The 26,832-nt window shown below is 40.0% G+C and overlaps 1 protein-coding gene across 3 annotated transcripts in view; it reads right to left on the reverse strand.

The window, feature by feature from the left end:
• The window catches only part of CDKAL1 (CDK5 regulatory subunit associated protein 1 like 1), a 361,527-nt gene that overhangs the window by 316,237 nt on the left and 18,458 nt on the right, over positions 1 to 26,832 (reverse strand). Inside the window, exon 1 of one of the 3 annotated variants that reach the window (XM_042869785.1) lies at positions 21,688 to 21,719. The exons of the other annotated variants lie outside the window; for them this stretch is intronic. Coding sequence (XP_042725719.1) covers positions 21,688 to 21,697 — 10 coding nt within the window. The 5' untranslated portion in view covers positions 21,698 to 21,719. Of the gene's footprint in view, positions 1 to 21,687; positions 21,720 to 26,832 lie in introns of those variants that run through there. 3 annotated transcript variants of the gene reach the window in all.

The following is a 26,832-nucleotide window of genomic DNA, read 5'->3' on the forward strand; positions in this document are numbered from 1 at the left end:
CATTTCTTGCAGTCCCATATGCAATTATTACAGATGCGCCTCTTCATTTAATTTTAAACATGACTTCCAGATGCTTAATGGCTAATGAAAAGATGTAGCTGCTTCATTTTATTGAAGGTCTCTGTTGTTTCAGGGAGATGAAACATCACATCAAGAAATGTTAACAGTACACAAAAAGTCACAGCATACAGATACTGATCTTTCTTTCATACTTCAAGAGTCAAATCAGGTACGAAGAGAAACTACATCAAAAGCATGCAAGCTTCTGAAATTACACATGGTCCCAGTCTGAGATCCAAAGGGACGAGACAGTTGAACACCTTACGTAGAACACGTTCAAAAAAGTAACACACAAAAGGAAACACTTCTTTCACCGTAGTATTACTATAAAATATCAAATCTATACAGAATGAATGCCCTTTGAATGTATGAATAGGCATGGTTACTGATCTATCCATTTGCAGCAGCTAATGACTAAATAAATGCACTAAATAACTGAAAGGCAAATTTAATCAATGAAACAGATTTACCAAAGGAAGTTTAAGCATAACACATCTTCACTGTCACATACGAGTCGTTAGAGAAATACGAAAAAAGGCTTGCTAGTAAACTGAAAACCCTTGAAATCTCAGCAAAACAGATACTTTGTGCATCACACCCTCAGTTTCACAGGAAGGATCACATTTCTACAGTGATGTTAGTGGTCTCTGCTACAGTAGAGCAGAAAATTTTACCTGTACTATTACCACAAATACAAAGAATTTACTACACTTCCTTCAAGCTGCTGTACATTTAATAATGCCTTTGAAAAGGGAATGTATACTGTTCCTTTAAGTCACAATCATTAATTCATTTTAATAATAACACCAAAATTAATATGCTACTGTAATCTACTAGTTGCTTGTTTCCCTATTTATTTGGTAATTATATGTACAATATCATTTCCTTCATATGAATCTATTCAGTAAACGTTATTAGCAAAAAATACCCTAGTCAGCACAACTTTGACAGTTGTGACCTATACATTAAAAATGAAATTACAAAATAAAAATAATAATAATTAAAACAAGATTCTGAAGCTTAACTCCACTATGAGCAGTAAGATTCTCAGCAATTTTTTCTTCAAATTCCCTCAAAGATACTGAAACTGAATTTAAAGAAAAAGCCTAGAGGAAGTCCTTTAATCCTGTGTTGCTTTTACCCTCGCTACCAGACAGACATGGATGCCCTGGAGCGCATCCAGAGAAGGGCAGTGAAGCTGGCGAGGGGCCTGGAGCGCAGGCCTCATGAGGAGCGGCTGAGGGAGCTGGTGTTCATACCTGCACCCCTTGCCATTCCCTGGGCAGCTGGATGGACTTGCTTCCCCGGTGCTCTTTAGCCTCTCATGCCCTGCTCTGTACTTGTACCACAGGATGCCCCTTTCAAGATGCATAATCCAGCACTTGCTCTGGTTCAGCTTCTTGCAGTTAGAGGGTACTCAGCTTGCCAACATACAGAGATCTCTGCAAGGCTGTCACAGCACAGGGGAGTGAGCCACTGTGCCAGCACGCCTTTCACTCCATACTTCACGTCATCTCGAGACCAAGTACAATTTCTTTCCCTCCCTAAAAAGAATCATTTTTTCATGTGAATCACCAAACATACCTTGAACACCAGTTCTCTTTTCTCCTCAAAGTTGGTTGATGGAGGCATATCTAATACAACTGAGCAGTCATTTTCAATTTGTATTTTCCTTTAAAGACAGCTATCTTCATTTTACAGCTGAAGTCAGTGCATTCATCTACCTCAGTTACACTTTATCATCTAATAAAACAGTATTAATCCTACCTATAAATGTTGTACAGATTATAAAGACTGTTATAAGCTGTATTTCCCAAACCCATTAAATAGACCAGCCTTTGGAAAAACACAAAATACAATTAGATTCAAACAAAAGTTTAGTTACTATTACTTGAAAAATGGGAATTGTCCTAATAGATACAATGTTAATTCTTTATTCCTATACTTACTGTTATTCTGTCATTTGAAATTACTATTGAAGCTGCTAGAAGGTTGCTGATGTATGAGCATGCAGCTTGGGTGACTTACAATCAGCTCAGCAATTCCAAGAATACGTTTGTATCTGTTCCAGATAATCAATCCCCTGCTCTCCAAGTACCTGTCATTACATTAGGTTATAACAGACCGTGAAGTAAGTCACAGAAGTCAAGAACTTGAAGTTGTCTATCATTTTAGAATTCAACTGTATATTGCTTTTGACAACATAATGAGGTTCTCAAATCCTAAAACATATTTGCCTTTCTTTCTGTAACAAATGAGAAATTGGACAACAGGTAAAAATATATCCACTGGTTTAACTTTAAGGATAAATTTCATATATTGAGATTACATCACATAAATTCATATCAACCCTAAAGCAAGCAGTAAAAGCTCAATTCTTAGATGCATACCAAAACAACACAATACTGAAACTCAAGTTGTGTTTTGCTAGGTAAATATTATTAAACTTCCCTTCTTTCCCATAGCAATTGTATAACAATACTGCATTCCTGTTTTAAAGACTTACCAAAGATCCCAGGATAGGCTGAGCATAACAGCAGTACAGCAAAATAGAAATCCACACTGGTAGATAGTTAACAGCCTCCCTGATGATCAAGATTTCATGGGAAAAGATGAGCATGCTTCTATATGCACCCTATTGGTAAGCACTGCCATTTTACTCAGACACAACTGTATCCCACAACAGTTCCACCTCAGCAGCCCAAAGAGGCTACAGCCACACTGCACAACAGAACCCAAAGTACACTTACCATACAATATGTGGGCTGGTTTGAAGCGGTTACTTTAACAAAGCATAAGCATGTCCTAGATTCTGAATTCCACATTACAAAGGAGCAGGAAGTAGCACATGGAATCAGCAGTGTAAGAGTCTCCCATACAGCTAATCCCTAGACAAAAAGCACAGGTCTGAGGTTGGCAGGGACCCCCTGAGTCCATCTGAAGCAACCCCTGCTCAGGGGGACACACGCAGCAGGGTGCCAAGGTCCACGTCCCACAGGATTTAAGATTTCCAGAGGAGACTCCACAGTCTCTGTGCCAGTGCTCCATCTCCCACACAGCACAGAAGTGCTTCCTGGTGCTCAGAAGGAATTTTCTGCGCTCCCTTCTGTGCCCACTGCCTCTTGTGCTGGCACTGGACACCTCTACATAGAATCTGCCTCTACTTCACAGTCTTCCTTCAGAAGTTTACGTACATTAGTAAGATTTCCCTTCCCACCTAAGTTTTCTCCAGGCCTCTCAGAGTCCCAAGACTCTCAGCCTTTCCCCACACAGTACTAACAGCCCTGCATCGTATTCCATGGGCTCTCTTCTTTACGCCCATGTTTTCTCTTATACTGGGCAGCCAAGACCTGGACGCAGCACTGCTGGTACTGCGCTCATTAAAGCAGAAGCATCCTCTCCAGCATCCTCTCTCCTGACCCGCCAGCTCCTCCACTGTTCTATTCCTCTAGTGCTCTTGCCAATTCCTCCTATTGCAACCCAAGATACTGGGAGCCCTTTTTCACCACAAGAGCACACTGCAAGCTCATGCCTGGTGCTCACCAGATCACCCAGGTCTTTTTCTATATATGTGCCCCCAGCACATAATGGTGGACAGGGTTATTCCTCCCCAGGTGTGGAAATTTGCACTTCTTGTTAAACTCCACGAGGTAATTGCCAACTCATTTCTTACAGCTGTCCAGGTCACTCTGGATGGCAGCACAACCCTGTGGTGCATTAGCCACTCCTACCAGTTTTGTAGTACCTGCAAGATTACTGAACACTCCACACCCATCAGACAGATCATTAATGCAGATACGGAACAGTATTGGACTCCACACTGGCAGGTAGGTTAGTAGCCTCCAACAATTTTGCACTACTGAGCATCACCCTCTAGGCATGGTCATTTACACAGCTCTCAAAGGGCTTCAGTGTCTACATATTTAGCCTTCACCTCATCAGCTTCTCCACGAGAATATTATAAGTGACAGCATCAAAAGCCTTACTGAAGTCCAGGTAGACAATATCCACTGCCCACTTGTTTGATCACAGATAAAATTACGCTAACTTCAGTCACAAGTTAAAATCGAAGAAGCTCTCCATTTTTAAATGAAGATCGAGAAAATTAAATAAGCGTAACTGGTTAGAACAGTATTTAAATAGAGCTACCTAAGTCTCAAGGAACAGATGCTAAACAGCACAGAAAAAAGCAATCTCAGTCACAGGTCCCAGCTCACGTAGACAACTTACACTGAAACAGCTTTCAGGGGAATTTCACTCTGTTCCCACAGTGAGGATCTTCAGATCGCTTGTAAATTAGATCCCAGGCTGCTCTATATTTTAAAAACTAACCACAAATTCCAACTTAAATTTCTCTTGCTCTTGCAACAGAAGCAGCAGCAAAAAAAAAAAAAAGAACAGATGCTAGTAAGTAAACTGAAGTGTATGCAATGCTGTTAAAGTTGTTTTCCACCATAGGAGGAAACAGGAAATGACTACATATTCTTCTCTTTGCAATAAAAGAGAGGAATAATGCTAAAATATGCAATACATTTGGTTTATGCAGCACAAAACTAAGACACCTTCATGACAATTAAAATTCCTGCCCAACTTCAATCCCAGCAGATTTAAAATGTTATCAGAGCAAGAGAATCAGAGTCTTTAACATTTTCTAAAAGGTCAGACAACTTTTAATTCCTAGGACAGCATTCAAATGTGTATATTTGAAAGATTGAACAGGTCCTTCACCATCTTCTGCAAATTTGCATAAGACATTTTGCACTGCTGTAGAACGAGCTTGCAATTCACGTCAGTTGATGCAAAGAATCAGTGAATCACCTCCCCAAACACCCCTCAATCCCAGCTGTTACAGACAAATGCTTTAAGCACAAAATGTACAGTCAACTGAGCTGCAGAATCCAAAAGAACGTTCTCACGGAAAGTGACATAAGGTTTGTACTTCGAATGATCCTACTGCTCTCCAATATTGCCTTCCCTGATAGTATTCAATCTGCCTCTACTTAAAGGGAATACATAAACGTAGCTAACCTAAACTAAGCAAATAATTCTACCAAACACACTGAATTCAACTCTTTGGGGTATGATGGGTCTCTCACGCTAACAGAATAGAAAGTGAAGCTGCTTAGCAAATAAAAACACGAAAAAAGCACATCATTCCTCTGGTACTTCTCTTCCTCCTCTCTCTGCTAAACATAACAGAAAGGCACTGTAACACCTATCTCACAGTTCATCCATCACTGGAGAGGAAGAAACCCACATTTGTTTACTCTGTTCAAACAACTCAAATGTTTGTTTGTCATCTGAACCTGAGAAAAATCAGGAGAAAGAACAAAAAAAAAAGGTTTGAATGATTTGTGGTCAGCTCTCCATCATTCCTTGTTGCAATTATTTTTAGTACAATCAGGATTGTGAAACATTTTTAATATACTCTTTCCAAATAACTGCTCTTCCACACTACCTTCATGCGACCAGAAATACTGCTACACTATTACTAAAACACAATGTGAATGTGTTTTGATACCCAAGTTAAATAATACTTAAGTTTCAAAACATCATTTCTTTTCAAAGTACACCAAACGACTATATAACATCTTTCTCCCATGCATCTGCACAATCCAATCAGCATTTAATTTCTGATATTCATGAAGTGTGATTATGAAGTAAAACAGTAACGACATACAATGACCTGCTTGTGGAAAAAAAAGAGTTCCTTTCTTTGATTTTAAGTTTCCAAGTACACCCCAACATATGAAAACCATAGGTAAAGCTCAGGCTAATGAACACTGCTTACTGTTCTATTTAGTTCATCGTGTTAAGCTAAAGAAGTATAAAACCATCCCCAGTAGCAGTAAATCACCTGGAACAAACAGCAATTTAACTATAGAAGTTCTTCAGTCCCATCAGAATAGCAGAGGAAAAAGGCCACAGGTGGCATACAAGTCACAGACAACACAGGTAACAGCTTTATGGCATAACATGATGAGACTTTCTTCCTCTTAGTAGAAGCCCCAAGCTTTGGTAGCTTTTCTTTCTCTCTTGAATGATGCTTTGCTGAAATTACACAGCAGTGGCTACACAAGCAGCCAGTTAATGGAACTGACCTGGGATTAAGAAGCCCACCTGACAGTTTCAGTGCTGAACTGATCCAGACACTAGAACACATATGCAGGGGCAGCTGAGGCCTGCCACTGGAGCACAGTCAGCTTACACTGCAACCAGTAACATGCTATTCAGTGACTATCATAACATCAAGCAATGCAGCTCTCTTGAACTGTCTTGAAGCTTCAAGGACAAAGCAAGGAGACCTGCAGAGTTGGTTTTTTGTTCTGGCTGTTTTCTTTGGCATGGATCTGCTTCTATCCATATGCAAACATCTCCAAATGCAAATTATGTGTCCTGGACTTCTGAGGTCACTACACACAGTCCTACCTCACATCAGTTTCCTCTTTGTCCATTTTACAGATGAGGAAAACTATCACACAGTGCTGAAGACACAAAGTTACTTTGTAGTGACATAAAACTAGCCTACTTCATAAATAACCAACCAGGGAGAACTACTGTAATTCCCAATCCCAAAAAGCACAAGCGATTTTATTTTGATGCATCACACTCACAATCCAATCATGGCAAAACAGAAGCATTCAAAGCAGTGGAAATTTTTTTCCAGAGCCAGATGATCTGAACACACAGGTAAGACTACTAGGACTTAGAAGAGTTGTTTTAAAAAACAATAAGCAGTGGTTATATATGAATATCCTATCAGGCAAACGAGTTAACATTGTTTAGCAGAGACACTTGGAATTACCAGAAGTCACCACAACTTAGAATTCACTGGCAGTAATTCCAACGCAAAACGCTCACTACTCACACACATTTGTGTTACTTTTACCTTTCTTGGCATCCTGTGGAACTACAGAAACCCCTCACTGTAAGTTTTCTTAGTGGCTACTGACAGGCTCAGAGCACAGTTATCCCCCCTCTGGTCTCTGACAAAGTGCAATTAAAAGGACTCGATCAACTCTTCAAGGATTTGACTAATTCCTAAGAACAGTGAATACTGATCGTTCTCCAGAAGTAAAGCAGAAGCAACATACGTACCAGAAATGCACTGAAGACAAATGGCAATTTACTATCAGGGACACAAGGAATTGACAGCTCACGCTATCAGTCAGGCAAGCTGCAATAAATCAGTGCATCAAAAATACTTAAGAAGCTTCTGAGACAACTGAGTAAAAGGAACAAGGGGAAAGAAAATAATCTAACCCCTATCTCTCTCTCTTTCTCCACACGTGCTATGAAAAATAAGCTTCAAATTTAAGTTTTCTGTAGGGTACAGATGGCATATAACAGTCAGAAACATGCCACCAGTGCATGTAGGTACCATTTAAAAGTCCTATGGACAGAAGCATGTGAGACTAGCATTCCCCTCCAAAATCTTCCATTTATTTAATAAAAAAAAAAAATAGCAAACTCCTAGATATCCTCCTTTTCAAGAGCCTTTTATCCAGTAATACATAAAAGGGAATTAAGGCACTGAACTCTGTGTAGAGCTTATTTTACTAAACAGAAAGCAAACCACCACATGCAAATTTCTTAACTGTAAGTATAGTGTGGGGCTAATAAGCACATGAATGCTCCATTATGCAAATGCCATGCTCATACCTATGAGAAACTGACCTGAGAAGATTCAATATGCAAAATGCATGCAAATATCTATGAAAGATATTAACCTGGGAAGGCTGCCTGTCGTACCACGTTTCTGTTCTATGCAATGTACTATTTTTCATATCCATAACACCTGCACTCCTGGCAATATAAAATAGTAGGTGAGTCAAGCAATTAGGCAAATAATAAAAAAATGCTTTGAAAACGATCAACCAAAAGAAAGAAGTCACATTTATATAGCAGAGTGTTTGCATACAAACGGCATTTTCTATGGGCTGGGTCAAGTGTGAACAATCAACTACAGCCTCTCCCTGAGAATGTGCAAATGCTGAAAATTAAGAGAGAGGTTTGTGAGGATTCAATAAACAGCTCATTTTCCCTAAAATGAAGCACACTCCTGATGTCTTTGTGAATAAAGCAGCTCGAGTACCCAGAATAATCAGAAGCGGCAGTACAAGATATTACAGGGAAAAAAAATATATCTATTCCTAGAACACTGCAAGCCTCAAATTAAGAGGCTTACTGTGACACCACATAGCATAGCAGAGCTTCTGAAATAGGGAACTTTTATTCTTCATCTTTAACAGCCAGTAAGCCCACAGATTGATACCAGCCTTCAAGCTGTTCACATCAAAGTCAGGTATGTCTCAGTAACAAAGCCTAATAGCGCTATCTAAAACAAAGAAAATGCCCACCATGCCCTTAAGGTGACTTACACTCCACCTCAGTCTGAATACTTGCCTGATTTAAGACATGAAATGTATAAAGGAAAAAGAAATTCCTGGAGAACACCTATTTCCTGCCTGCCAGTCACATCATCAGAAGTCATCTACATCTGTCTCCCACTGCTACCTACTGAGGAAGCAAAACATTCTCACAAATCTTAGTGCATTAAGCAAGCCTGGCTTAGCTCAAAGAGGGCTTTCCTCCAACAAATTAAAAAAAACAAAAAAAAAAAAAATGAAGAAATAACGTCAATTGCTGTCAATAAAGTTACCAGGAATAACAGTCTTGCAATCATAAAACAGTCCTGAGAACAGCCATCCTGCAGCTGCCTTCTTAGCCAAGTGAAGCAGGTGATGCTGCAAGATTAAGTTTATACTCCTGCTTAAATGACAAAGGATTCATCAAATCCAGATTTCTGTTCACTTCATCTTTTTACTTCACAAGAAGGCTTTATCACTGTTGTATAAAACTGCCTATATTACCTAAAACCCTAGAAACTCCAAGAAATTAATCCAGTTATGAATAAGCAGGAGACTGAAATCCAAGAATATGAGGGGTTATTTTTATCCACTAAATGAGGTACATTTGTGGAAGACTAAGAGAAAAGTCTGTGTTGTATGAATAGAAGTCTTTTTCTTCAGGCTGGTAACTTGCCAAGTGGAAACTATAATCCCATATATTTGTTAATGGGGAACTGGAGTAAATCCAACACCTAGTTAACATCAGAAAGCAATCTCAATCTTTGCATTTGAAACTTTTCAAACCTACTGTACCCCTCTCTTGGTAACTGATTGCCTGAAGTGCCATCTCTCCTTCAAAGCCACCTCCGAAGAGCAGCTCCTACCCGAAACTAGGTAACTGCAATAGAGCCATTTATCAACGGCCAGAACAGACATGTTTCCTAGCTGGCATACCACTACAGCTCAAGGTAGTGTTTTAAAAGCACCTGCTGCACACAAATATGAAAGCACACCATGTAGCCCAGCTTCCATCAGTAAGCCATTAAACTATTCTAACTCCAGCAGATCTTTCAGCACAAGAGCCATTCAGTTAATCAGATGGCAGGATAAGCAATTGAAATTCATTTTAACTGAGACTGCAACTCATTCAATATGAGCATAAATTCCATTTGCTTCAAAAATACACAATTTTCAACTTATTTCATTCACAAATGCAGTGCTAATGTATCTCAAGCACAACAATCAACACTAAAGCTCAACAGAAAAGCTATTTCCATTGGAAAAATACAGCTACTGAAAACATCTAAAATTGCAATGAGATTTCAAAGTGAAAAATACCTTTCTGGTGTTAAAAACAGTACTTTATACCAGTTGCTAAATAGAATGTTCATCCTCTTCCAGGTTACTATCTATACAAGATGCTAGAGATCCCTAACTAAATATCAGTGGAAATGTTTCAACTTGCCATTTCCTTTTGAAACGTTGCGTTTTCTTCTCTATATTAACCCTAACCTGAACTATCAGTGTGGCTATCTTCCATCCCATTCTTCATCTTATGTTAATTTGGTGCTAGATGTTCAATGAAGTTGAAGAACAGCCTAGAAATTAAAAACTTACATTAAAAACTTACACCCTTGAAAAAGGTAGCATATTTTCCTTCTTTGGCCAAAGCCTTCATTTTTCTGCCAACCAAGTTGTAACTCTTGACGCAACCAAACACTGCAAATTCAGAAGAAAAAAAGCTAAAAATGAAATCCATTTTCCTTTAAGCAACTGTAATTGTGAACAGTTGTGTTGGTCGGAATAGCAATGGCATAAAATTCAGCAAAATCTTGATTCATCATTAATCAAAATGACACCACTTCTACACTTGCAATCATCTTCAGGACAACTCTGATACTCTGTAACAGCTGGGAACACCATCCTGATTTTAAAAGTAAGACACCAGGACTCAAGCTTAAGCACAGTTATGTAAAGCTACTCACTTTGTATCTTACTATAGCAGAGAAGCACAACTTGCTCAAGCTTCTAACATCAAATACATCATGTTAGGGGTTCTGAGCTAGATAGAATAGTCTGATTTTCTACACTAGACAACACAACAGTTTGAAATAACACAAATATCAGTCTTCATTCAGCAGATTTACTACCTCAAATTTCCCTTAACAGCATTTCAATTCATACATAGGTGTAGGTACAAAAAAAGAAAAAACCACACACTAAAAGAGCCTTGTGCATCTCATCCACTTTATCACTGACATGCTGGGCACAGCAAGTATTTTTGTCTACTGCTATAGCAGAGTGGCACCTAGGATATTTCAGGAAAAAAAAAAAAGGTTACAAACTAAGCTGCTTACTGACCAGCAGGTTGTATCTTGCCTTGTCCTCTCTCTCAACACAGAAATTATTCCTCAATCTTTCATTTCCAAGACAGGTGCAGCTGTAAGCTTCTTGACCACAATTTACAGAGCATGTAAAAGAACTGTATCTTACATGCTAGCTTTTTGTCTTAGTGTGTACTGTAGCCTTAATAATATGCAGCTGTGAAACATCCACATTTCTTCTAATGTTCCTACTGTAACAGGAAAAGAAATTCTCATTTTTGAGTATTCCCATCGATTGTTCTCTAATCAAACCACCTTTTTTCCCCACAGCTCCCTAATTAAATGTAACTGACCACAACTCTGACAAACACTTCTCATAGCAGAACTTTAATAATGAGGACTGTTAAATTAAAAAGGAGAGAACTCACAGAAGAGTGCAACATGCACTGGTTCACTTTAAGAGTGACCACAAGCACTACATTGAAGCACAGAATAATGAACTATGGCCAACTTGGAAATACAAACGACAACACAAAACAACACACTGATCAAAATCACCCTTTTTTTTGTTGTTATTTTACAGAGAAGCAAAAACTAACATTTTAGTTTTTGCAATCCTGACCTTTGTTATAGTATTAAGAAAAAAACAAAACACCTTATCCTTCACTTTTCAAACAAGAAAACAACACGTTCACACATTTCACAGGAAAAAAAAAGCAGTGTGCTGTGAACCCTCCCCTTCTCAGGGTGCTCCTCCTTCACTTACATTCTTTGCAAACAATCCCAGGACCTTTGAAGAAAGCCCTCAGGTGCTGCCTACGCCACATCTGCCTGCAAACATTCAGGCAAGAGTAAGCTGAGGTATTACTGCCTCCAACTGCTTATTACTGCACCTCACCTGGAGTTCTCCATCCTCACACAAAAAGCCAATGGGCAATTCTCCTTCCACTTCCTCCTCAACAGCATGAAAACCACATCATCTCAGAAACTGTGGCCCGGTGATTACCTGGATGCTCTTACCCCCAGCCACGTGCGGATGCAGCGCAAAGAGCAGGCATGTGAGCAGAACAGCTCTGTTAGGCCAAGCAGAAGATCAACAGGACTATCCCAAAGGCCATCCCACTGGGCTGCCTTGAGCAAAGAAGCGAGAATTCAAGCCTTGGTCCCTGCACATCACCCAGGCCTGCTCTTGGAGAAGCCCAGTTGTGGATTACCCCAGCAGCAGCTCAGCACCGTGCAGCTGCTCGCCTATTGCTCAGCAACAACCAACCATCAGTGTGATGGTAACACTGCTTCGGATGAAACAAGCACAAGCCATTACAGGCACACAAGTTCAGCCATTTACTTCTTATCACTGTAAGGAGATGTAATGGAAAGTGCTGTTCCCCCCAAGGGCAGGCTTAACCCTCCTCCAAAGGTCAGTGTAGACAATGGCATTTGAATTCCTCACACTCAGTATGTTCAATTAGGAGACACCAGCCCCACACAGACAGGCCATAGTAGCACTGCGAGTTACTGGACATCAGGCTTCCAAATGCCAGCTTTTCATATCAAAACATATCCCAGGCACGTCTTTCCTACAACACAAAGCAATCAAGCAGCTGGCTACCACAGATGGCAAGCAGGGAGGCCAACAACTCTCCTGTTATTACTACTTTGTATTTGGATGCCGTAGCTATGAAGAAAGTGCTTATTTTACCCTGTTACCTCAGGGTTTATTAATCCCAAAGAAAATAAATCAAGTAAACCTCTCCCACAGTTCGGATAGCTTACAGGAGAAATTCTGTAACCTACATATAACCTACAATTCTGAGGAACTCACAGGGAATTTGGTGCACAACTACAGTCACTCACTAAGGACAGATGGATGTTTTGTGTTTGCTGGTTTTTTTTAATGAACACAAGATGCATTGTTTTTGAATTCAAGAGACTTAATACAGCAATAAAAGTCTTTTGCACTTAACAGACAGCATCTCACAGTAAAATTTGTGATGTAAACAGCTAACATTCAAAACTAGAGGATATTAGCTGTTCAGCAATGAGCACCTTAGCCCTTCTGCCTTGCACAAACTGAGGAAGGACATGGAGCCATGAAAGAGAACAGGGCGTGCATATCTCTAATAAAAACACTACACAATTCAATAACTCATTGTATAGACAGAATTTCTTCAGGCACAAATAACTTTGGTAGCTCAACACCACCAAACAAAAATATGATTTTAGTGGTTCATGAATTAGCAAATTTTCAATCGTCTCTTAAGCTTCATTTGACTAACCCTTAGAAAATGCATTCAAAATTCAGACACATCAAACAGCACGTGCTTTTAGAACAAGAAACTGCAGGCCTTGATTTTTCATAGCAACTGCAATCCGATTCTAGTGGCATTCATTATTGAGCTATTCGAAAGCAAAAGTTCAGATAGCGCACACTAAAACTGAACTCTCCAAAAAAAAAAAAGCAAGGCTCCCCCAAGCTGCTTTGTTATTTAACTGACTGTACTTTCCAAATAAGGAAGCTAATTTATTATACATTTATAAAAAAAACATTTAATCCTTCGCATAGCACTGCTAAAGAGACTCCCCACTAAGCTGCCTACGGCATTAACTGGAAAGAAGCAAATCCTGCGGCATCATTTGGTGCATGAATGACAAAAACCAGCACAATTTCAAAGGACACTTGTCAGACATGATACATAGAGACAAGTACAAGCTCCTAAACTGGAGTCTTCTGTCTTAAGCAACGCTCAGCTCCTGGAAGAACTGCTGATGTCAGGAAGATCTCTAATGCCAAACACACCTACATGTGCGGAGTGAACTAATGGTACATTTGGGTGGGCTTTCTACTTTTCTGGATTATTGTTTGGCAGTGATATGGGAATTATTTTGTTTGTTTAAGCCCAAGTTGATGTTATACAGGAGGAAAAATGTGAGGCAGACGTCTGCCTGCAAGAGTCAGAAACAAAGCATGCTAAGTATTTGCACGTATATATTACCTCTCTAAAAAAAAAGTGGGTCACTGCAAGCTTAGCTATACCGAATGAACAGCTTCACGATCAAATAAAACTTCTCTATTAGATCACTGAACAGCTTTTTTTCCCCCCTATCTTTTAGTTCACATTATGGGACATGAAGAAAGGAAAGCCATGTTTACTTACAGTTGCCACAACCTCCACCCTCCCAGGCAGGGCCAACAGGCTTCAAGTGTCCAAGTCAATTTCCAAAAATACATCCAGCATTTTGTGTATTTACTTACAAGCTCAGATAGGTTATCTCAGTTACACTTGGTTAAGATTGGATGCATCTGATAGCTATTAAACACACAGGTGTGACAAAGTGAATGCTTTGTGGTATGGTAAGCTGGAGTTGCAAGTCTTTTCATTTGGTCTCAAGCATCACTGTGTGCAGTCTGTTAATACCTGAGTACTGCTTTCTAATTGCAAGTAATCAACTTGAATTCCAAAAGACTCTTGGCACATCATCTGTCTTTAAAACAAGGTGCTGAATAATCTAGTCAAAAGAGTTAGCTGATGTGCAGCGAAATACTTAAAGCTCTTCTGAATCATTATGCAAGCACATTTCAGAATTTAATTACAAGTGGGACATACGGCATGAAATGAAGCATCTAGACCACAATGCTGCCATTACTGTTAAAATCCTGAGCCATTCAATACATGAACAAATTAGTTATGCCACACTTAAAAGACTGGTACATTGGAAATAGTATCCAGTGCTATGGCACTATATAGCTCACACTTTAAGTAATGTGCCCACGTACTGGTAGAACTGCACTGGGGTGGGAACCGGTGAGGCTGACAGCACTCCAGGTTCCCTAGAACAGACATCAGGCCCTGTACCACGATAAGCACAACTACCTACAGCACCTATTCCAATACAAGCTGTCTCCGGAGAGTTAAACCTGCAGTTGTTCAATGTGTCACCAACTTTACAACAGCTTATACACGTTTAACAACTTACAAAACAGCAAACTACTTTCTTTGGTCTTCAAATGGGGAAGTATATTCATTTAACTGCATTTATTGATCTTTCTGTCAAATCATACATACCTTCAACAAAGTGGGCCACCGACAGCAACAAAAAAGACCAGACTCACAGTGTGCCAACCTCTCTCAGACCTCCCACCTATTCCCAATACACTATTCCTCCTTTCTCCTCTCCAGGAACCTCTGCCACAGAATCACAGAATGGCCTGGGTTGGAAGGGACCTCAAGGATCATGAATGTCCAACCCCCTGCCACATGCAGGGCCACCAACCTCCCCATTTAATATCAGCCCAGGCTGCCCAGGGCCCCATCCAACCTGGCCTTGAACACCTCCAGGGACGGGGCATCCACAGCCTCTCTGGGCAGCTGTTCCAGCACCTCACCATTCTCATAGTAAAGAACTTCCCCGACATCCAACTTAAATCCTTCCTCCCTGATGAGGCCACATGAGAATAGTCTGCAATTCTCCCCTTACAGAGAAACCCCTGCCCCATCTACACCACCACCCCCCAGACTCTTACTCCTGCAGTCCACCTTTCTACTTGTACCGAAAACATGATCTGGGCTACCATGAAGCAAGGCTCAGAGTGCTTATCTCCTCCTTCTTTCAATTCCACCATAAACTGAAAATGAAGGCCACCATTTGGAACATCAGTGAAGGGAAGACTAAGACCATGCATTCTCACTACCTGATAGTTTTGTTTCTCTGCTGGCGAAGTTCTCCAAGCACTAACTGCCTTAGGATACAGTAACCTAATAAAGTAAAACAAATCACAACTAACTGAAATTCATGGTGAGAAGACTTCTCCAGTTCCATAAAGTTTACCACTTCAAAGCTGTTCACTGTGTAAAACTTTTTGTTATTTAAAAAAAAAAAAAAAGCACAAATGGCATTTTGTGACATCTTTTGGACAACGGTTTCGGAAGTCAGTATGAAGAAAAGATGACATATACAAGGGGAAAGAATATTAAAAAAGGAGCTGTCCTAAAGATTATTTCTTCATCAGTGAGCATCCCCCTAGATTTCTACACCTCTTCAGCAACCATCAGACAGATCTGTGGTCTACACACACCCCCCTTCATTTTTAAAGCAACTTATACTGTGAGAAAATTTTAGGTAAACAGAAGATGACAGATACCTTGATTTAGAACTTACTTACAGTGGAAACTAAATTAATCATAGAAAGGCCTGGGCTGAAAAGGACCACAGTGCTCATCCAGTTCTAACCCCTTGCTATGTGCAGAGTGGCCAAGCACCAGACCAGGCTGCCCAGAGCCACATCCAGCCTGGCCTTGAATGCCTCCAGGGATGGGGCATCCACAGCCTCCTTGGGCAACCTGTTCCAGTGCCTCACCACCGTGTGAAAAGCTTCCTCCTAATATCTAACCTAAACCTCCCCTGTCTCAGTTTAAAACCATTCCCCCTTGTCCTACCTCTATCCACCCTCATAAATAGCCATTCCTCCTCCTGTTCATATGTTCCCTTCAAGTACCGGAAGGCCACAATGAGGTCTTCCCAGAGCCTTCTCTTCCCCAAGCTAAACAAGGCCAGTTCCCTCAACCTTTCCTCACAGGACAGGTGCTCCAGCCCTCTGATCATCTCAGTGCCCTCCTCTGGACCCAACACTGAACAATTTCAGTTTGTGCATGGTGCATCTTAGCCTGTCACTGAACACCTCTGAAGAGTTGCACACAAACCTTACCATAAACTGACAATATTTACTTCCATGTGCGACAAAGAGATTAGGCAAGCCCAGCACAGAAAGGTCTATGAGCACTAATGAGAGAACAAACCATACACATTTTAAAGAGAATCATTTTGGACTTGTTGACAGATCTCAAAGTTAGGAAAATGTCACATTTATGCCCTTAGTGGCTTTCCAATAACTAGTATAAATGTTCACATCTTATACAACTGTCACATAGATCAACCATGTTCAAGCTTTTCTCTGGATTTTATTTAACTTCCTCTCCACAACAGTTTGACATCCCCTGCCTCCCCTTCTTCCCACAGATAAAACTCCAACCTTCCAGCCTGCTCCAAACCTCAGCACCTCAAGTTCTTCCAATCCCCCTGGAGTACAGTTCACCACAAGCCAAAGGAGAAATACCACATACCCATGGGCCAGCATCCACTCCAGCTAACACTCCCCCAACATCGCATGTCATACTCCAGCATTTAGCAAGGAGAAGTTGTAAGAATCTCTTCAGTTTTCTCACATCATCACTGGCAAAGAAATCACCTTCTCTATAGTCACTAAAGAGGGTAGTTCACATGATGGAAAAGGAGACAGTCCCGGGCAAGTAGCAGATTAAATGCAATTTCCAGGCAGCATCTCATACCCTTTCTCACCAAGAGCATTATTCCAGGCACTATCTTCACAAGAGGCCCGCAGTAGTGATTACAGACAGCTCCAGGTACCTTAGCAAAAGCATCGTAACATTAACCAAAAAATACCAAGTTGCAAACACACACTTGCCCCAGACTGATGCGAGAGGATGCTAAAAAGCGATAGGTAAAAATAAGTTCAACTCTTTTTAAAAGCAAATCTCCTCACTATCTTCCAGTATGTTACTGACTGTAACACCAGATACCTCATAGATGCCAAGAGAGGAATTTCAGACGGAATGGATTATAGTAACAGACATCTGTATCAGCCCAAAGAGATTTAAGTTTAGTTCACACATGCAGCAACATATTCTATACTAGCAGAACTGCAGAAGGACTGGCAACCAAAGAGACACCTGCCCCCCACACTGCTGCAACTTACAGCCTAGGTATGACAATAGAAAAATCTCAGGTATCCCCCTATTTGAGACAACCTGTTCCTATTTCAGACTTTTCCAAAGCTCCCAAACATGTTAGGGATACCTGCGGTCAGGTGAATAGTCAAAAACGTTCCTGGACACTTTTTGTTCATATAGGCCCACTTAATCTAGGAAGTGATCATCTGTTTTTGCTCTCAAAACCAAAAACATTCAATAGCTACACTATTTATTCTTAAAATCATCTGGTTTTGTTGATAAAGCATTATTAAAACAGCTAGTGAAGGTTACTATGGTAAGAAAAGGCATCAGTATTTTATAAATCCTTTGCAATGCGTGCATATTTTCTATTTGTAGAAGTTCAAACAAATCAGGAGAAAGCTAAGGAAGGCAGTCCAAAGGCAAACTCAGGCTAATAAGCTACATCTGGAACGTCAGATTAAATACATCACTCCTCCGCCTGACAGACTTGTACTCTAAGTCCCTCGACTTCCTAAGGCTGTTATCAACCCAAGCCCAAACCATACGTATGCCTCTCTGAACAGGACCAGACCTTTTTTTGTGGTACCTCTGTTTACACAGCTTATCCCTTATCTCACTGACAACACTGGGAACTACAGCAGATGGTCCCCTCGGACAGAACCCTAACAGTTTTCCTCCGCTCCCCCACACCATTTTATTTTGTGCAAACAACTGATAACCAAGGCTGCTGCAATGATTTACTGATATGTGAAGTTTAAAATTGACAAGACACAAACTGCTTTTGTCCCTTCCACCCCCTGATGTGAACTGCTTAACCTTTTAACTATTAAGTGACAAAGAGCATTAATATTAATAGCACTGCAAACCATACAGGCTGATGGACTGGCTTCCACATAGAAGCAGTATTAGTTAACTTAAAAACTAAGTACTGCTTTTCAAAGTTACACCAGTCACAGTAAAGAGCCTGCAACTGTACTGCAGAAGAAAATACAAGGCAGTCTCCTTTGCTACTGGAAAAAAAACCCACTCCAACTGTTTTGGGAAACAGCTCTGAATCTTATTAGAAACCCACTTCCAACAGTTCAGTGAAAATACCCTCCTAAGTAGACTTCAGAATAGAGAGCACTTCATTTGTCAGAATACATCTACCTGTGCTTTCATCTAACAACCCAGAGCAACATGAAGCTCAGTGACAAAAACAAATAAATAAAACCAACACCAATACAGGAGACAGAAGGATGCTTAAAGTTATGCTCTGGATAGATACTGTTCATTAAGCAGGCCCTGTACTGCAGAGACTATGCATTTGCAAACCACCCTACCAAAATCTTGCAGAAAAGAAACCCCAGAGGTTGGCAAAAGCATCTCAACTAAACATCCATGAAGAAGCATCTACAAGTAGACAGTAATGAACCAGACAGACCCAGAGGGCTTTCTTAAATGTAGGTCATGCTGTCACACCATAGCAACAGGCACACTAACACTGGTTGAAAAGAACTCGGAGTTATTACTGTGCAGAAAAATTTACTCTGTAGGCAGACAGTAACAATTACACATTTGCAATGATCATTATCTGATGCTTATAAGAAACAGGAAGGAAAAACTGCACAGAAAGAGCTGTATGGAATCTAAGAATGACACACGTGCAACTCCTGCTGTAAAACTCTACTTAAGACAAAGCAGTATTTGTTTCTTTCTAGAAGCAGGTAAGATGAGAGAAAAGAAGAGGTGAGGAATTTCTTTTTGCCCTGCAGACAGTTGAAAAATAGGCTGCCAGTCAATATAAAACAACAGAAGTACCTGAATAATCCTATGGCTGAACCTTTCCAGGAGGAAATTTGCAAGGTATCCCCACAGCCACTACAAATGGAACACAACACAAGACTAGAACAGACCACCTAACAATAAACTTCCATATTCAAAATACTCTATTATTAGGTGATAAATCTAATGCAAGCTAGAAAGTTACCTGTTCTCTGTTTAACCGGTCATCAACTATTGGTTCAAAACAAGCAAAATGAGTCACCACTGGTTCACAGCAAAATTCCACACTGAATGCTCAGTTACTACAAAGTGATGGAATTCCTGTGAATCGACTGAGACACTGAGTGAAAACAGCAGCAATGGGATAACATTTTTTTCAGACTCAAATTCAAACAACAAAGTAGATGCAGTTAAACTCATGTAAACTTTTTTAATTTAGAATAGAAACAGAAAACTTTTTCCCCTCAAAATTAAAGGTTTTTTTTTTATTTTTAAAAAAAGTGTTCATTATCTGAACATTTTAGAGCTGAACACAGTTGTACAGCCAGCAGATCTGTGCCTAAGACTTTTACTTCTCATACTGAGACTAATAAGATGTATCATGACATTTTTCAGTCTTCTAACCAGTGAATACACGGCAAAGGTTTTGATAGTGTCCCATGCAACACCATCATCTCCAACTTGGAGAGATGTGGATTGGATGGATGGATCATTCAGAGGATAAGGAATGGGCTGAGTGGTTGCACTCAAATAGTTGTGGTCAACTTTATGTACACAGTGGAGACCTGCAATGAGTGGTGCCCCTTAGGGTCTATCACTGGGATCAGCACTGTTCAATATCTTCATTGGTGACATGGACAATGGGCCTTTCATTTTTTAGATAGAGCTTAAAAGCAGGATGGAACCCAACTTTTTAGGCAGTCCAATAGTGATAGTCAGAGGGAAACAGTTCCAAACTACAAGAGGGGAGATTTAGGTTAGATATTAGAGGGAAATTCTTTGCTCAGAGAGTGGCAAAGCAGGGAAACAAGCTGCCCAGAGAAGCTATGGATGCCCCATCCCTAGAGATGCTCAAGGCCAGGTCAGATGGGGCTCTAGGCAGCCTGATCTAATTGCTGGCAACCATGCCCAAGCAAGGGTGTTGGAACTAACTAGGGTGTTTTCCCTAAAAGCTCCCTCCAACTTAAAACTATCCTGTGATTCTACAATTTAGTTCTGTTATTGTAAAAAGCAGTTAACAGAGCAGTACATTAAAGAAAAAATTATCACTTAACTTTCTTGTCAATAATTATAGTAACTATACACATATGTGTAAGTCTTAATACCTGAACGGGGCCTACAGGAAAGCTGAGGAGAGATTTTTCTAAGGGCTTGTAGAGCCAGGATAATGAGAACAGGTTTTAAACTGGAAGAGGGTAGGAAGATATTAGGAGGAAATTCTGTACTGTGAGGGTGGTGAGACACTGGACCAAACTGCGCAGCCAGCTTTATGGATGTTCCCTCCCCTGGAGGCATTCAAGGCCAGGCTGGATGTGGCTTTCAGCAGTCTGGTATAGAGGGAGGTGACTGCCTATAGCAAGGGGTTGGAACTAGATGATCTCCAAAGTTCCTTCCAACCCAAACCATTAAAGGCACTGTTCAGGCAAGCTACAATCTGCCTGAAGCCTTAAAAATACATAGCTTAAACTAAGGGAAGGGAGACTGTGGTTAGAATCAAATCTCTGGAAGGTCACGGAGCTCAAAAACATTTCTTCTGAGTAAAGAGGAGAGCTTTGTGACTGCCAAGACGTACAATGACTTACACCTTCCTGCAGCACATTAATAATTTCTAAGAATGACTGCATGTATATGCTCAACTACGGAACACAGAATTGAAACCATTTGTTCCAGATAAAGGACAACTCAGTGCACATCGAACCATGCAGAATCTTAACTCCGTAACTGAACTGCTTTAAAGGCTCACAAGCAGGAAGAATACAAGTCAACCTGTCTTATCCACTAGTGCTGAAAATTTAACCTGCACATACTGCATGTAAATAAGGAAGAAAAAAGCACTACGCACTCCTATTCAAATTCATCTGATGATGTTTAAAATCCAAATGCTTGAAGATCATTCAGAGTATGCATTTATAATCATTGATTTATTTTTACTATCAGCATGTGAAAATGAAAGATTGCTACCTGGAGCCAGACATACAGGGTCAATAGTGAATACATGCACCCATTTCAGGTCAGCAGATGTTCTAATCCCATCCAGCTGTATTTCTCTTACCACTTGCTAATTAATATCTATATATAAATGGATCATGTATTATGAAAAGCTCACAGGGATGTTTCTATATGAAACTTAAATTGTCTGACCATTCTTACTGAAACCTGAAGAAAACAGAACTGCTCCTCATGCAGATCACCAATTACAATCTTTCCTGAAAAACTTACACTTCTTCATTCAGTCACCAAACATTCAGTGTAGCCACCAAGAAGTTCACTGCTTCAGAACAGGTATTCCAAAAGGCACCGCAATGCTCTGTTACAATAATCTGACGCTCGGGTGCTGAAGTAACCAAAAAAGTTCAAGGGCAATCCCTAGCAGGTATTTGTGTCTGGTCACTTCAGAAACAGAGTGCATTTCATAAGTGGTACTTGTGGGAACAGTATAAACAGAGTACAGGCTGCCTCAGCCCGGATTACCAAATAAAATACCAACTTGGTTTTAGGGTAAGCAGGAACTCACATTTTTTCCCCCCCGATAACATTTTACACTGGAACATCTTACATTACATTCAAAATCTGCTGGTTTTTTGTTGTTGCTGTTTTAATGTGTAGTCGTAATCTGCTGGACTGGAGCCCAGACATAACCTGGTATCTGTCAATGCAAAAAAATACTTCTGTTAAATAAATCATGCCTCTTACTCAACAACAGACAGAACTGCCTGTCAGTAATGGTGCAACGCACCCAATGTACCACTGCCTCATCTTCCCCGTTCTCACACAGCACTGAAAACACTCTGTTATTATACTTACAATATGGAACGATTATAAATACTTGAAGTTCATTACATTGAGGGAAAACTAATAGAAATACTCTTTTCATAGGAAAAAAGTGTATTTTTGGTGGTAAACCAAGCACCTGTTCATCAAACGTGTTCAAAACTCCATTGCACAGCAGTAGCATTTATCTGCTCCAGCCACGTCCAGCACTGCGTCCTGGCAGTGCAGCCTGCCCTGCCTCTGCCCTGCACCACAAGGTCAAACATCCCACTAGCTTTAGGGTTACATTGCTCTCTTTCTTCACATTTTAATAAAAAAACATTAAAAATTGAAATGTTTTGCTACTTACATACATTAATTATACTACGTATTTCTATGAGAGCTCCAGAGCTCTTCCAGAAGTAATGCCTCCTATAGTATTGTGTTGGCCCATAACATCAAAGGCAGATGTTGCTGGTATGGGAGTAGAGATTGTACATTCCCACCAATATTCCACTACATTTCACTGCTACATGACACAGGGCATTAGAAGGACAGAAAGACAAAATGGTATCTGATATGCAAGCGAGGACGAAGCAAAGATTTATTACTGAAACTCCTCCATGCAGAGGAAATTTCACCCACTCAGTGATATTTACTGATGCTTGCTGAATGATTGTGAAAATCAGTGGATGTGAGCTCAGTGAGGTGGTGGGCAGTGTGATTTAGCAGTGGCAACAGTGGGTCACCTCTGCTGGTGCAGATTTTTATGAGCACAGAATGCAGGCTCTCATTGCTGGAAAAACACAAAGCTAATGGTGATGACTATGTTGAAAAAAGTAGTGTTTTGTAGCTCAGAATTTGCTCTATTATTAACAGTGTTACTGTGCTCTTCGTACCTGATGCAGTTTCAATGGATTTAAATAGGAGGCATTACTTACAAAGCAATCTACATTATGCAGATCAAGACAATTCCACCACATTCAGTGCTGCCCAGTCAAGCCAAAAGCTTGGGCACTCATGGAATATAAGATCAGCAACATCCCACGTGTCTTCCAATCTGTGTTTTGTTTTAAAGAAAAGGATAAGACAGTCTACAGATATTAAAGAACTTATCTCAATCTGCCTTTTCCCAAACACAGCATTTCAGCAGTAGCAAGAGTCCAATAAGTCTGCTACCATCTATTATCAGAAGCACAGAGCCCTCCAGAACTAAAGTGTAGAGGAAACACGAAAGAACAGCACAGCTGCTTATTTGTTTTAGTGCTGATCTACAGATACAAACTGAAAATTATTGTAAGGCACAACTAGCATAGCAATTACACCTGTTACAACACAACTTTTTAAAAGACTGTTTTATCAACTAAAGCATTTTTAACTAAGACCAAAGCAGAAGCAATGAGCTCAAAATGAAGTCCTGTGTCCTCCCAACAATCTCAGCTAAATAAAGAAAAATAAAAACTCGAAAGTTCGGCTGGCCTTAAAATGATATTTTAATCCCCACCATGCAGCTTTCCACTGTAAATTATTAACACACTTCACATGCTTTCCTATACTCACAAAAAACCTTCAGAATTCTGAGGCTAGCCAAACATTCAAAGGATTTGTGCAATCCGAGGGAAGATTAGATTAAAAAAAAGGGGTGGAGGAGGTCGTACTGTGTTAAGAAGTAGCATGGAAAGAATGGTGCTCATGCCAATGACCATAACTACCTTTCAGGTGCCTGAGCTAACAACAAAACCCCCTGTATAGTCAAAGGAAAAGAAGCTGCCGCTATTGACCTCCTTACCTCCAGGAGGTGCTTCAGTAACACACTCAGCTAATTAGACTTAACTCAGGAATCTACAACATATAGCAAAAAGTTTATAAACAACTGTTTGGATAATACATTCACCTTTGAATTTCTGTAGTAGCAGATAAAATGTCTCTTTAAGCAAGGACAGAAAGCCTATTTTAACAGACTTTTACCAGGGCTGCTCTGAATGTAACGTATCCTATGTTATTAAGTCAGAGATGAATGTCAGTGGTATGGCAATATGGGTTCAGTTTTCCCACCAATATCCCGTTACTTTTTGTTGCCATGCAGTAGAGGGCAGCAGAGGGGTAGTCTGACAAAATGGCTTCTGGCACTGAAGTCTGTAAGAAACAAAGGTGCATCACTGAATTCCTTCACGTGAAAAAATTACGGAGACCAAACAGAGGATGCAAGCACAGGGAGGAAGTGGGTGGTACATTTCAGCAGTGGTGACACTGAAGCAAACGAGAAGCTACATTCCAGACAATAGTGCATAGCTGTCACATCACAAAGTGGTAACGTCTCAGTCAGCTCTTCCATGCAAATCAGCCAGTGGCAGGGACTACGTTGAAAAACCAGGTTTTGTAGCTGAGAATTAGCTCTATCAAACAGTGCTACTGTGCTCTTTGTATCTGCCGTAGTGTCCATGGAAATATAGGAAGCATTACTTTTGGAGCAACTGAAGTATTTGCCACAGAAAACTCTGTTCTTTATTGTTATCTCACTTTAAAAGACAATGTTTTCTAAACGTAACTATAAAAACACCTGTGAAACAATACTAGAGAAAGGGATGTCAAAAACCAAGCAGACTCAGTAAAGGTTAAAACAATACTGTGTTTTTAGAGAGAGATACAAAAGTAATTCAACCTAAAACACATCTTACATCCATATAACTCATCATGCTTCAAATCTTTCCTTTTAGGCACCAGTTTGAGAATATGGTCTGCAACACAGATGGCACACGTTCTAAATCCCAAAATGCCTCCAAAGGAACTGAATACCACGTGGTTTCAAACGCCACGCTGTTTCTTCAGTCACACACTCAACCTTGACAAAACATTAAGTAGCCCCACACTCTCTACAGATCAAAATGTCTTCTTGATTCACAATGTCAAATTGATGTTAACAGGAATGGAACTGGTGTTTTTTGTTTTTAAATCTAGACTGTGTTAATGAAGTGTAAAAAAGTCACTATAAAAGGTTAGAGCAATTTTACAGTGGGCAAGGTGCTGATTTGCTGGCATTTCTTCACATCTGGGATCTCACAAAAACAAAACCAATCCCTGTTCACAGATGCAGAGTTTAAAAAAAACAAACAAACTGTTAGACTGAAGTTTAGAAAAATGTTTCCAGCTCCTATTAACTGTCCTCCTTTGATTGTCCATTAACAGTAAGGATAAGAAAAAACATTTGTAAATGCCTTCTCAAATCACAATTTAAACCTGAGACAACTGATTTACTAAATCATTCTAGTATTTGCATTACTGCTTCAAACCAAATGCTATGAAAACCTGCAAAATAAGAAGAAAAGCTATATTAAACTAATTATTTCAAATTTTAATGTGAAGCATAATTACTTTAGAATCACTGCATCACACTGAAGGATCAGCAGCTACAATTACGTATTTTTTACTCTTAAAAATATGAAACTTTTATTTAGTTCTATCAACAGATTTTGCTTCTCCATCTCTCAATCTCAGAACATCATTTTTTGCCATCCAGACTCAGACAGTGAGCTGAGCTGTCATTTCAACATTTTGGAAATCATACACTAACAAACATTTTGTTGCCTTCTGACATGCAGCCATTGCCAGAACAGTTCCTCAACTAAAAACAAAAGACGTTACAGCAGAAAAATGAGTGAGAAGTGTTTAAAGCAGTTTCGCAGCAACAAAAAGCAGAAGTAACTGCTCAATATTTCCTCAGAATCTGCCTACAAAATAAGCCCTCATGTCAGTACCTGCTAATAACTTAAAGCAATCAAGCGATATACCAAATCTCTTTCCTTTTCTCTTTAGTGTATGCTAGGTAAATCACCTGGAATTCCACGTACAAATCTGCCAAGTGATTTCAATCAGTGCCAGGAATGTGAGACAAATTAAAACACTGCGTATGTACAAATGCAAATAATCACTAATGCACTCATACGGGAATCAAGCGAGGTAACAGGAAATGAGAAATACATTGTAATGAATTAAATCAAGGTACTAATAACAGCAGGAAACAACTATAGTATGCAGCAACTGCACATGTCCCCTCTCCCCCAGAAAAGTAAAAAACGCTTCATGATGCCAAAAAATTCAAACATGCACATAGAAGACATGCAGTCTGGTAACATAAATGACAATTTTGCACTACACAGACTCTTCAGTTTTGTTTTTAATGGTACACAGGACAAGCTACATCTGAGGTAACCTTTACTGTTAGAAGCAGCTAAATCTTAAGGAAATGCAACCTTCCCTTATATACGTACCTGAATATCATGCAAATCTGCCTTGCCAAAATATCTGATATGTTTTTAACTACAGTAAGTGGAATGGACCTCTTAGTACATCGTAATTCCAGAACAGTGAAAACCTCTTGCTGACACAGGGAAAAAAAAAAAAAAAAACAAAAAAACCTGATGCCATTCTGATTGGGCACAGAAAATCTGAGCTGCATCACAGCGCGAGCCTCGTAACGCCACACCCAGCAGCTTGATTGGGATAGCATCATCTCCGTGAATGAACTGCCAGGCTCCACGCGATAAACTCACTTTTAAATACACGATACAGCAGACCTGTTGACCTCAAAGAAAAAAGTTAGGATGATTTTAAGCT

Source organism: Lagopus leucura, unplaced genomic scaffold, assembly GCF_019238085.1.
Source record: "Lagopus leucura isolate 7727_CA_CO unplaced genomic scaffold, USGS_WTPT01 Super-Scaffold_100002, whole genome shotgun sequence".
NCBI classification, from domain to species: domain Eukaryota; kingdom Metazoa; phylum Chordata; class Aves; order Galliformes; family Phasianidae; genus Lagopus; species Lagopus leucura.